Raw genomic sequence first — 13,652 nt, forward strand, 5'->3', positions numbered from 1 at the left:
ATATATATGTACGTAATTATGCAATTATAAGTGTACACGATTAGTTGGGATCAGTATCCAAACCAATTAGTATGCATGCATGCATGTACGTAATTACGCAATTGGTTGGTTAAGATATGTCCGTAATTTTTTTTTAATCAGCAAAGAGAAAATTATATTAGCAAAGTATCAAGGGGATGCTAACCCGTGGTACAAAATATCAACCACTCTGTAGAGTGTTGCAAACATCCAAGATTACATAACGATCATTAACAATTTTCCCACTACAGCTAGAGACAACAGCAATCCATTGATCTTTGCAAGTCTAAATCGAAGAAGTTCAATATTTGAAGGTTCTCTTATTTCTTTCTTTCCAAGCACACCAGAAGATGGCGAGAGGGATGAGGTTCAAAGCCTTTCACTTCTCCTTGGTGGCTCTGATGCCTTTCCAAGCCCAAATCTCCCCTTCAACTTTGTCATAACCCACCGCTGTCCAATAAGGGAAGAGCAAAATTCGACAAGTTTCTTGTCTAGGGGCAGTGCAAGTGGTTTGACTGATTCTGCATCAACCGTACAAAGAAAACACCTATTTGTGACCATAAGCCCTCTTTTCTGTAGATTATCAAGGATTAAAATATTTCCATGTACGGACTCCCAAACAAAAAGGCAACCTTTGAAGGGGTTGTTGTCCTCCAAATGTGAATCCAAGGGGAGTTGCTGCAATTTTTTCCCAAAAATAAGAGCTTCTTGGAGAAAGATTTATTAGTGAAAAAACCATTTTTGTCCAAAGCCCATTTTGATTCATTGGGGATGTCATGGCAACGGGATTTATAAAGAAATTTGGAGAGTCAGAGAGTGCATGAAGTTCCCAATCTGCCACATTCCTAGTAAAAGGAGTATAACCAAAAATTCTCTGATCATTGATTTGGAGATGATGTCTGTAAGGGCATTTTTGTCACAAGCCAAGTTGTAGATGGAAGGAAAGGCAACTCTAAGATTACTATTCTCACGCCACACATCATGCCAAAAGTAAACATTGGCCCCATTCCCCACTTGAAATGTCACAAATTGGAAAAAAAAAAAAAACCATCCCATCCTTTCCTGAAAAATTTCCAAAATCCCACTTTATAGGGACCCATTCTATTGTGAGTTGTCCAATACTTGAAATGCCACAAATTGGAAAAAAAAAAAAAAAAAAAACATCACATCCTTTCCTGATGAATTTCCAAACTCCCACTCTATAGGGACCCATTCTATTGTGAGTTGTCCAATCATTGTACTCAAGCCCATAATTAGAAATAATAATATCCCACCAAAAGTGATTTTTCTCCTTCATTAACCTCCATAACCACTTCCCAAGGGGGGCTTTATCGGAAGTGAGAAAAGATTTCAACCCCAAACTTCCAAAACAAATGGGTTGTTTGGCCATTCTCCATCTAACAAGGTGATATTTAAACTTCTCCCCATAAGCTTCCCCAAATAAATCTTCTTTGAATTCCCTCCAATTTCCTAGCGACTGAGGCCGGTAAAGGAAGGAGAGACATGAAATAAGTTCGAAGATTTGTCTAAGTGCTCCTAATGAGGGTGAGTTTGCCTCCTTTTGTTAAGAAATTTCTTTTTCACCCTACCAATCCCCTTTCAAACTATTCAATAATAAGGTTTTAGACTCCTTCGAATTTGAATTTGGCTCCGAGGGGAAGACTGACGTAATTAATGGGAAACGTTCCCATCTTGCAACCCAGAAGACCAGCAAGGAAGGTGCTCCTAGTGTTCTCTCCAATCGAAATAAGCTCACTTTACCAAGGTTCACTTTTAACCCTAAGATAGCCAACCCTAACAAAATGCATTAGCCGTTGGGGATATGGAAGGGGTCATCTTCACGATAGTATCATCTATGAAAAGAAGATGAGGAACTTCTATAAGCCTTCCATTTCTGCCCACCTTGAGACTTCTAAAGACCCCTCCTTCAGTAGCTTTCATCAGCATGAGGCCAAGCACCTCCATAACCAAATTAAACAAAAAAGGAGGTAAAGGATCTCCTTATCTCAAGCCTCTCAAGGAGAGAAAGAAATCAAAAGGGCAGCAAATTATAAGAACTGAGAAGCTTAGGGTTTTCATGCATTGAGCAATCTAACTACACCATAGCTCCCAAAGCACATTTTCCTTAAGAGACAAACTAGGAAGCTCCAGTGGGCATTATCAAATGCATCTATCTTCCAACCACAAAAGCATGCTAATATTGACCAATGACTTTCGGTATAGCTTTTTTGAACCTCTTAGCTACTACTTTGGCAATGATTTTAGAAATATTTCCCACCAACCTAATAGGGTAGAAATCCATTATGTTAGCAACCCCAACTTTCTTCAAAACAAGAGTGACAAAAACGAGATTGATGCAACTGATGAATTTTCCACATCTATGAAACTCCTCAAACACGTTTAACATCCGTGCTTAAGGAGGCTTCAATTAGCCTAAAAGAAAGCCAAGGACAAACCATCCGATCCAAAAGCTTTATCCCCATTGCAATTTTTAACAGCATGGACGACTTCTACTTCTTCAAAGGGTCTCTCAAGCCACCCTACAGTTAAAGAACTGAGAGATCTAAAATTGATGCCATCCACTATAGGTCTCCAAATCTCGATTTCATTAGAGATCTTTATAAAAATCACGAGTACCTCTCCTAAAATCTTCTTCCCTAGCTAAGGTGATTTCTCCAATTTCAATGTTGGAAAAGGTGTTACTTCTACGATGAGCGTTTACTGCCCAATGAAAGAATTCTATATTTCAATCCCCCTCCTTGAGCCATAAAGCTTTGGATTTCTGCCTCTACAATATCTCTTCAGGATTAATAACCTCATTCAATTCCTTCTTAAGCATAGCTCTTTTGGCTCTCCAGTCATCATCAAGACCCTAGATTATTTCCTACTCATCAAGCTCTTTGATGCCATTAAGGACAACAATCTTCTTCGCTTGGACATTCCCAAAGGTGTTTCTTTTCCATATCTTTTGCTTTTCTTTTAACAAGCACAAAACTAGCCTTCCCTGTGACCAGAATAGATCCACCAAGTTCTCACTAACTTATCAAAACCATCATGTTTTAACCACATATTCCAAAAGCGAAAGGGGGTTACCTCCCATCTAACTCCCCTATGGCAAGGGAGGCGAGGAAATGATTAGAGATGGGCCTAAGAAGTAGACTCTGAATCACATGAGGAAAATGAAGTTCTAGCTCATCCAAAATTAGGAACCTATTGATCCTTGAAAAGGAGGCTCCCTAGAATTGGACCAAGTGAAGTTGCCGCCAATGAGAGGGAAATCAATACGGGCATCGACTCTGATAAAGTCAAGAAAATCTCTCATGCTACTGGTCTCAAGGCTGCCCCCACTTCTTTCATGCCGATACATAATCATATTAAAATCGCCTCCAATAATCCAAGAAGCATCCCATCTACTCTTGATCTCGAATAGCTCATTCCAAAAAAGATTCTTGAGGGGGTCCTTTCACCTAGGTCATAAACCACTATGAAAATCCACTGAAAGTTATCATTTGTGCTTTTGAGCAAACAAGAGACTAAGAAGTAGTTGATGGAGTGGTCCAACAATTCCACAACACTAGGCTTCCACGAGACTAGTATAACCCCTGAGTTGCCTACTACTCCAAGGGATAGCCAATCACAAGTGTCTCGACCACAGAGGTCATTGATCAAGAGCTAGCTACACCATCTCCACCTTAGTTTCGTGCAAGCACGCCACATCACCCCTCCAATCTTTAAGAAAGGACTTAACTACACTCCTTTTGGATTTGTCATTTGCAACCACACCACATCACCTTTCCAATTTTAAGAAAGGACTTAATTACACTCCTCTTGGATTTGTCATTAAAACCCCTTGCATTCTAGGAAATGAGTTTCCTTAACATGATTTTGTAGGGAATTAACACGAAATTCCCGAATCCTGTGAGAAAACAAAATAGAGAAAACACAACCACCCCAAAGAAAAAACAATCACACGTACAAGACAGTATTTACGTGGTTCAGTAATTTTGCCTACGTCCATGGAGTTGCAGGGATTTCACTATAATCAGGAAGAAAATATAGAGAGCGCGTCGTACAATATTTTCTCTCACTCTCTCTTTCTCTAACCATGACGGCCACACTTAACCCTAATCACCATAATAGTGAATTAATATCCTGCGCACAGCAATAGGCTACAAAATAGACCCAAAATCGGAACAAGTCTTCGCTCCATGGACTAAGTCTTAGGATTAAAATCTCTCATTAAAAACCACACAACATTAATTCGGGTCGGATCATCATCCAAATCAACACAACTAGGCTCCACAAAGCCCAACAGATTTAACACAAGGACTTCTGACTACTGCATGTCTCTGCCATTTCTAAGCATCCTCTTGTTTTTCCATAGTTCATTGTGCATTCATTCCAAGCGATCTAAATTCCCATTGGTATCCAACTTTCTAATGCCATCCAAAGGGTTTTTTCTCATTACTTCCCATCTCCTCTCCTCTTTGTTTCAATATCCTCAAACAATTGCAAGGTTGTGTCCTCAAACCCTTCAAAGGACACACCTATGGTTTTGCTCACCATTTCAACTTCCAACAAACCCAAACAGATACCTAATTCTTGAAGTGAACGTGGTCTAAGTCCGAGTCATTCAAAGTATCAAAAATGGGTTTATCAATCAAATTCTCAAAATCAGAATAGTTGGAATCGACACACATTGTCATAGCCAATGTTTGCGGCTGGAACAAGGGCTGGTCTTCCATTATCATTTAGAGAATTAGGGGTTCTTACTCCAAAATAGTCTCCTCGAGTTGCAGCTTCCTATGAGGGGAGGTATTGTAGGGACAGCCTTCCCAAAGTGGACTAACTTTTTGGCAACTTCAAATGGACCATCATGTAGCTTAAAGGGAGAAAAAAGTTGGGATTGGACTTTGAGTAGTCCAGTGAGATTGCAAGGCTGAAAGAGATCCTCGTATCTATAGCCCCAAGACCTAAGTTAAGGCCCACTTTGACATCCTCAAACGGGATGACGGCTTTGAGCTTGCCTTTATCCTGCTAATAAAAATCCAAAGAGTCGTCTGCGGCACTACTCTTCTCCCCCACAACACACACAAAGGATCACATGAGATTACTCATCTTCCCCACCACTTGTGAGTTGAGTGTCAAGCCACCACTCAAAATAGACTCAAAGGCTTGCCACAATGAAGGCAAGGGCACAAGGGAGCTGATCTAATGAGGATTGGGTTCAAATCCACTAGGAAGGCCATACGCTTCTTCTCCACCTGTTGAACCACCAAAGATTTTGAGCCTTTCTCTGTGGGAGGAAAAATGCGTCGGCCCAGCTCGGCTACCAAAGAGGAGATCCTTGTTCAGCCTTTGGATTCAAACCCCTCTAGAAATGCAAGGGTTCTCCAACCACCACTGTTGGCATAGTAGTCAAAGGCGCAAGGCACACCAAGGCGCATAAGGTAATTGGAGCCGAGGTGCGAGGCGCAAGGCACGAGGCGAAGGTGCACGCCTCACGAAGTTGAGACACAATTATTAAAATTGTGTACAATGTCTAGTTGGTGGGTAATTGATATAAAAACACATCAATGGTTATATTAGAATTTAAAATGCCAAAATATTCAATAGTAATTATGACAACCAAGTACCAAGTGAAACAAACATTGTTCAACATAGGTAATTACGCATGTAAGATTTCAAGCTTCAAATTAGAAATGAAATAGAATTGCCAAGCTGAAGGCCCAAAAGCATCTTCAATATCAAAAGAAAGGAATACAAGAAAACAACAAGTAAATTCAGTAAAAAAAATTGTTATATATTTATATATTTCATAAAAATGTAAAGTATGTACCCTACATTTCCAAACAAATTACAAAATAGCAGCAAAATGCAGTAAAAAATGTTATGTATTAATTATAAAGTATAAACTGCATTAAACTACATAATTAATTTCACATTACATAATATTAACTTAGAGGCTTAATGCAAGTTTATATTCTAAGAAGTAGCTGGCAGGAGGCAACAGGAGTGAAGAACTGAAAGAAGAAGAAGAAGAAGTGACCACTCACGAAGGCTCAAAGGCTGGTAGACAAGCTTGCGAAGGGCCCTTGGTCGTTTGAACGATTGAAGACGAGCCACGAGGGCTTGTGCTGGTTCGAAATGTCGAAAACGAACTCTAGTTCGAAGGCTGGAAGAGAAGCTTTTGCTGCTTCGAAGGCTGGAAGACGAGCTCGCGAAGGGCTCTTGGTGGTTCAAAGGCTCAAAGACGAGCTCAGGAAGGCTCTTGCTGGTTTGAAATGTCAAAGACAAACTCACGCTGCTAGTTTGAAGGCTCACAGATGAACTCGCGAAGGTTCCTGCTAGTTCGGAATGTAGAAGACAAACACTCAAAGGGTAGTGGGGCTTCAAAGGGTCAAAGAAGAAGGGTTTCGTGTTGGCTCCTGATGATTCGAGTCAAATTAGGGCTAAGGCTGCTTCTACTCTGGCTATTTATTTATTTAACAAGTTCAAAAAGTTCAAGGCGCGACTCAAGTCGCTTGGCGCCCCTCTGCGCCTCATCGCACCTCCCGACGACTCTTGCAGGTACCTTCGCCTCACCTGAGATGAGGCGCTGGACTCCTCGCCTCTCTACACCTCGCGCCTAGGGCGCGCTTTTAACTACTATGAATGTTGGTCTCTATAAGGGCAAGGTAGTTCCCAAACTTGTTCGAGTTCAGCTTCAAAGTGAAGGTTCTATCCTTGTTCCTTCTTTGATGAAATCAAGAATGCCTAGGGTATGGATTTTTTCGAAACCCAAAATTCTTCCCAAGATTCAAGGAACCATCTGAATTCTACCATCTCTAGAAATATGGAGATCCTTCTTCCCCTACATTATTCAGTGGTTCTCAGACTAGGTCGAAGGACTTCCTTTTGACCACCATAGTGCACTTCCCATCCCTTGACATCACGTTAGGGCAGACAGCCAACAAACAGAACCAAGCCTATGAGAGAATGAAAGGTCCACATGAGAAAAAGGCTTTCCAGCGAACAGCCAAAGGCCAGCTTTGAACATAAGGAGCTTCCAGTCACCAAAAAACAGTGTGTGCAAACTAGAGAAGCTTGAGAAGCCGGAGAAAGCTTACTAACCAAAGGAACAAAGAGAAGCTTGCAAACCAATCACACAATCAACCAATGGAAAGCAAGCAAGCACCAAAAAATAGAGAGAAAGGTCAAGGAAATAGTTGTGAGGAAGGCCCAGTGTGAGACAAACGGCAACGAAGAGGACTGCTCAAACTAGGGCTTGCGGCAAGAGGAAAAGAAGAGGACTACTCAAGTGAGAGGGGGACTTGAGAAGGGAGTTGAGATCAAATGGGTTAGGTCAAGGAAATAGTCGGAGAGGAAGGCCCAGTGCGTGATAAACAACAACTAAGAGGGCTGCTCGAACTAGGGCTTGCGGCCAAAAAACAAGAAGAAGACTGCTCGAGCGAGAGGCGAGCCGAGGTCGAATGGGTTCTCTAGTTTAGGACGAAACAAAAGAAAAGAACCTCCATTATTATCTACGAAGGGAAGCACCAAGAGTAGTCAACAAGGGGCTCCAACTTCAAGCAGCATTTTATGCTACATATAGATCAATACTCTAAAGCACAGAATGTTAGGATATGTCCGTAATTATATAGATACTTAATTATAGAATTTGCTACAACTACCATTTTAAATTAAACAATATAATTAATTATGTAATTAAAACTATAATTTGTAAATCTATACATAATTTTGTAATTATGGACACCTTAGGTACAAATATGTACATTATTATTCAATTATGAGTATATACAATTTGTCGGGTTCAATTATACAAATCAATTAATATGCATGCATGCATGTACGAAAATAAGTAATTGATTGGTTAAGATATGTCCTTCAGTATATATAGATATGAAATTATAGTATTGGCTAACTACAAACTATTATTTGAAACTAAATTATATAATTAATTACATAATACTATAATTTGGAAATCTATACATAATTCTATGATTATGGACATCTCGGTTCAAATATGTACACAATTATGCAATTATGAGTGTACGCAATTGATTCAATTTGGTTATGCTAACCAATTAATATGCATGCATGCATTTACATAACTACATAACAACAACAACAAAACCAAGCCTTAGTCCCCCTAGGTGAGGTCGGCTATATGAATCATTATCCGCCAATTTATGCAATCATGGACCATTTCTTTTGATAGATTCAAGGATATTAAATCCTTACTATCTCCTCCAAAGTTATTTTAGGTCTACCCCTACCCCTTCTACTACCCCCAACAGTAACTAAGTCACTCTTCCTCACAGGTGCACTATGTGGTCTACGTTGCAAGTGTCCATACCATCTGAGTACATAATTACGTACATAATTACATAACTACATCAATTACATAATTACGTACATATTTATCATTCAAGCAATACATCAAATAACCTTCATTGATTGCAGGAAAATGTGAAAATAATAATGTTTGAAGATAGTTTTAAGTTTAACCTAGTATTCAACAATTGATTTCACATGCTTTAAAATTAAATGGGTAAATGGGCTGACCCATGTCTAAATGGGTAAGGATCAAATATGAGTCAAAACATTTTATATAAATGGGTCATAAATGAGTAAATGGATCACAAATGACTCCACCTATTTTGACCTACCCATCTTGTGACCCGTACCCACCCATTTAACATGTCTATCTAGGAGAAAAGGGGGGCAAAAAAATGAGAAGCCCTTTCCCATCCCACCTTCCCAAAACATTCCCTCTTGAAAAATGGCTCACGCCCATCCGTCAGTTTACAGTTGTGCTCTTTGCACTCATATTAAAGCTCATTCGTGGGCCTCAGGTTTTTCAGGCTGTATTTTTTAAGCTATTTGTAAGATTTTGATTTGAAGTATAAAGAAAAGTGTCCAACGGTTAAAAATTAAGAACCAATTAGAAACCAAAGCAGTAAACAAACACTTTTTTCCCCCAGAACCCCCCAGTTCTGGTTTGGGATCAGTTTTCAATTTTAAAACTTATCAACTCATCTTGGTCGATGCGCAAAGTGTCTTGTTTAGCACAAAAAGAGCCTACTTAAATCAATTACTGCATTGTTGAAGCACAGCTACTGTTGGTACATCTACCCACAAATGGCCCCCACAATTGGAACTTGCCACATGCATCCAGATTTGTGCTTGTTTGTTTCTGTTGCCAAAATATATGTTGGGCAAAGCAAATTCATGTTCAGATATTATTATTAATGATTTTACTGATAATCCTATCTTCGACCTTTTCAAGAAACTGATAACACGTCAAACACTACACATAAAAAGGTGACAGGTCAAGAGCTAAAATGAATTTTACCAATGGCTTTGATCTAGGAGCAATGTAACACCACCATAATTTGGAATTTGAATTTCCCCAGAAATTTTGTACTTCAAAATGATGAAAATTAACTGATTTAAGAAGCATGGAAAAATGGACGCAGGTAATGCAAAGTTTTTTAAAGGCTAAAGTCAACCATAACATAAAATTTTTTACCTATCAACAACCAAGGAGGTAGCACGTCCTGATGCAAATGATGTGAGGACCTAGCAAAAATAAACATATGATTTACCTAAAGGAAATTGTAGATTGTAATGATCTTAACAATAGAGAAAAAACAAAGACAGCAAACAAATAAAAATACAAATTCTTCATGTTCTATTGAAAATAAATTTACTGCAGGCCTAAACTACAACACAGGATGAAGTTCGAGCATACAGCATTTTTGGCCAAAAATAGTGCAGGAACTTTGTATTTTTCGAACATAAGCTCTGCTGTCCTGTCAAATACATAATTAAGTCAAAAACTATCACTAAACATAAAATTGACATGACATAATCTAAAATAAAAATTTATAAAATTATATTTATCATTCCCTCCCCCCAAACAAAAAGAAAAAGAAAGAGAAAAAAAGTTGATATTCGGCCTTGTTGAGCTGACATAAGATGTTTATATTTTGTTAGATTACCACTTCACCTAAAAGCTTAAGCTATTAGGTTGTGGGCCAATAATGTATATCAAGCTTTAACACTCCCCCGAACATGCAGCCTGACAGTATGTGGAGAGATAAACAAACAATAAGTAACAACCATGATAGGAACACAATAATTTTTTAAAACACCACATAATAAGCTCGGGCAACAAGATTAGAACCCAGGACCTCCTGGGTAACCAGCTCTGGTACCATGTTAGACACCACTTTACCTAAAATCCTAAACTATTAGGCTGTGGACCAACAATGTATATTAAGCTTTAACAATATTTAATAAGAGCAGATGATGATAGAACAGTACATAGATGCAAGCAATGACAAAAGAGTAGAGGCAAGCAATGAACCATACACTGCAAGATAACAGAACAGACTGTTCATTGGTTTTTAAGACAAGTAAACCTTAATAATGAATTAGACTTATCATTCGAACTTCTAAAATCATGATAAAAGACTAAACATCAAAGCATGCAAGAAATCAAGTAAAAAAAAATCTTCTGCTAAAACATTAAAATATGACCATTAGCGACTTCCCATTATCGGGTAGTTGTTTGCAATATATAGCTCACCTGCTAGGAAAATTAGCATATTTTTTACAAGGTGAGTGATCAACTGACAAACACATAACAAAGGAGAAATATATTTAGTAAAGGAACTCAATACACTCTAAATAACAGACTAATTTCAGAAACTTCTTGTGAAAGAGAAATTTTTTTCTTTAGAAGAAAAAAAAAATTTATTGCTACAGTATTTAAAAGAAAAAAAAAAGATGTTACAATACCTAGGTTTCATTTTCAAAAACAACAATATGAAAACTCCTTAACCAAGACATGATACTCTCTTGCTCTCTCTGTATCTCTCTGTGATACACTCATATATCAAATAAACAAAACTAACAGAAGGATACTAGTTTCAAATCACCTTTCTCTCTGCTGTTGAGCATTGGAAGAAGGCTCTGCAAGTAGCATTGGATGCTCTTTGGGATCAACCAGCAAGCATTCCCTAAAAAGGTAAAATTGTCATAAATAAACAGGCAACGAAATTCAAAGAAAATAGAAAAACAGAAGAATATATCTGGACTGCACACACACCCATCACTGAGTCTACAAATACTCCGACTCCCATGAACATGTTTGATGTATGATGAGAAGCGAGTATTTGGATGGATCATTTCAACCTGATTTGGAGGCGTATTTGGAAGAATAAGGTCAATTGTTTATTAGGTCTAAAACCCAAATGGGCTTAGTTAGTAGTTTAGTTATGTGCGTTTAGTATTAATTAGTATAGGATTATGTGTATTTGGGGGTTGTTTGTAACCATTGTGTAATGTAGGGATTTGTTAGAAATTCATATTGTTTTAGGGATATATGTGTAATTTCATGCTGCCCCCGCATCATTTTTCTCCCCTCACTCTCCTTCTCCATTAATCACTCTTCTTCTCTGTTAGTCTCTCTTATCATCATCTCTGCTCTGAAATTTCAGTATTGTATTAAAAAAAAAAAACACCAAAAAGCAGTTTCTGAACAAATTCCAAAATGCCAGTTGTGCCCCAAATTTCCAAACACCACTTTCCATCACCCGTCACCCCAAAAATCATTGCTGGAAAGTCGCCACCAGTGACTCACGCGCCAGCAACGCACGTGAGAATACTTGGCAGAACCTTCTGCAACTTCTAGATCGTGAGAAATTGGTAACAGCCACAAGAAATTGGTGTTTTCTCCAAAGAATTTAATTTGCAGCATGATACTTTGGGTTACAGACTTCATAATGTGCAAGTGCAATAAATTGTTGTGGGAAGCAAGAAATTTCTGCTGCCAGCATTGGAAGCCAGGTTTCATTGCTGCATTTGTGAGTTCTCTGAGTGAATTTGTTTCATTTCTTCGTGATACTCAAGATAAAAGGTGGCTTGAAGATTGTTCTTAAATAATTGATATTGTAGTTTGTAATCCGGTTCTGAATTCCGAACCTGTATTCTTCTTTCCCTTGTCCCTCTGAAGGCACCCATAGCTCCTGTTCCCTACTAGACAGGCCTCTTTCTATCCAGACCACTTTCACCCTCCTAGAATGACTCCCCAATTTTCCCTTAGTACCTGAACCCTGGTCGCCTCATTCATTATGGCAGTAAAGATGGGAGGCTTTGCAACATTCAAAATTTAAAGGAAGGTAGTGTCTTTAGTTATTTTGGCCTCCCCAACATATCATATCATGGAATTTGCAGGGAAATATGTTTCCTTTGTTGAGATGGAGAAAGAGGAGCTTGTATGGGCTACAAAGCCGAAAGGGATGACCTTTAAGCTAGCAAAGGGAGTGGAGGAGGTCATAGGAGACTTATTTTCAGTAACGCAGGCAACAGAGTTAGGGTTCGTTTAGAACCACTTATGCAGAAATGTTTTTCAAAAAAAGCGCTGAACTGGAAAAGTAATGAAAGTTATAAGTTCTGTTGGTTTGTGTTTACAATAAGTGATATTTGGATGCTTTCTTTTATTATAGGGTACTATATGATTATTTTTAAACATATTTTCAATTACAAATATTTATATTTTTAAATTAACAATTACATTAATAATTATTTTAATTATTTATGATTAAAATTTAAATATTTCTATTAAAATATAACATAAGATTATTATTTTTAATTAACAATAATCTTGTTATTAAGGTTTATTTATAATATATTACTATCATATTAAATTATCATAAAAATAATATTATTAAGTAAATTCATATTTAATTTATTTCATGTCGATTTAAATTAATAAATAGTTCTTGTTCAATCCAAAATTGAATTATAATAACTAATATACCATAATACACGGTAAAATAACATATTGTTATTTTTAAATATATTTTAAATAAAAATAATAAATTTTTATAACTAAATTTAAATGATAATAATATTAATTCTCTATTTAAAATTTAAATTTTTTCTTTTAATAATATAATATTCTTAATTATTAATTAACAAATATCTTATTATTAATGTATATTTATAACATATGATTATTACATTAAGATTAAGTTATGTTAAAAATAGTATTAGCAACTAAATTAAAATGTTTTAATTTATTTAATGTTAATTTAAATTCATAGATGGTTTTTTTTATTCATTCCAGAATTTAATTATTTTATTAATAATTGATAAGCTATAATGCATAGTAAAATAATATATGGTTATTTTTTAATTAACAATTTAATTAATAATTATGTTAACTGTTATTTTAAATAAATATTTAAATATTTTTATTAATTAAAAATAATATAATATTAATTTTTTATTGACAATAATCTTGTTCTTAATTTATATTTATAACATATGATTATCATATTAATTTATATTAAAATAATATTATTAATTAAATTTGTATTTTTAATTTTTAATCAAATCAATAGATAGTTTTTCTTCTTCATTCCATAATTGAATTATGTTCCATCAATAATTAATATATTATAATACATAATAAAATAGTATACGATTATCTTCTAACGTATTTTTAAAATTATAAAATAGCCACTAAATTTTCTTATATTGACAAAATTGACCCCTCCTATGAATGGTGTCACTTATAAGTGGCCAAAAAACTATCTTAGATTGCTTCTCAAAATTCA

At 36.5% G+C, this 13,652-nt stretch overlaps 1 protein-coding gene across 2 annotated transcripts in view; it reads right to left on the reverse strand.

Annotated features, from left to right (window-relative positions):
- Positions 1 to 13,652, reverse strand: part of LOC131158503 (actin-related protein 4) — a 53,358-nt gene that overhangs the window by 31,252 nt on the left and 8,454 nt on the right. The window contains exons 5-7 of one of the 2 annotated variants that reach the window (XR_009137490.1): positions 10,968 to 11,048; positions 9,776 to 9,831; positions 9,554 to 9,603 (exon numbers count right to left, since the gene is read on the reverse strand). Coding sequence is in view for 1 of the 2 variants with exons in the window: in XM_058113374.1 (XP_057969357.1) it covers positions 9,554 to 9,603; positions 9,776 to 9,836; positions 10,968 to 11,048 (192 nt within the window). In the remaining variant the exon portion in view is untranslated. Of the gene's footprint in view, positions 1 to 9,553; positions 9,604 to 9,775; positions 9,837 to 10,967; positions 11,049 to 13,652 lie in introns of both variants that reach the window. The other variant, XM_058113374.1, reaches the window with a different exon arrangement.

The sequence above is a fragment of the Malania oleifera genome, chromosome 1 (genome assembly GCF_029873635.1).
Source record: "Malania oleifera isolate guangnan ecotype guangnan chromosome 1, ASM2987363v1, whole genome shotgun sequence".
In the NCBI taxonomy this organism is placed as follows: Eukaryota; Viridiplantae; Streptophyta; class Magnoliopsida; order Santalales; family Ximeniaceae; genus Malania; species Malania oleifera.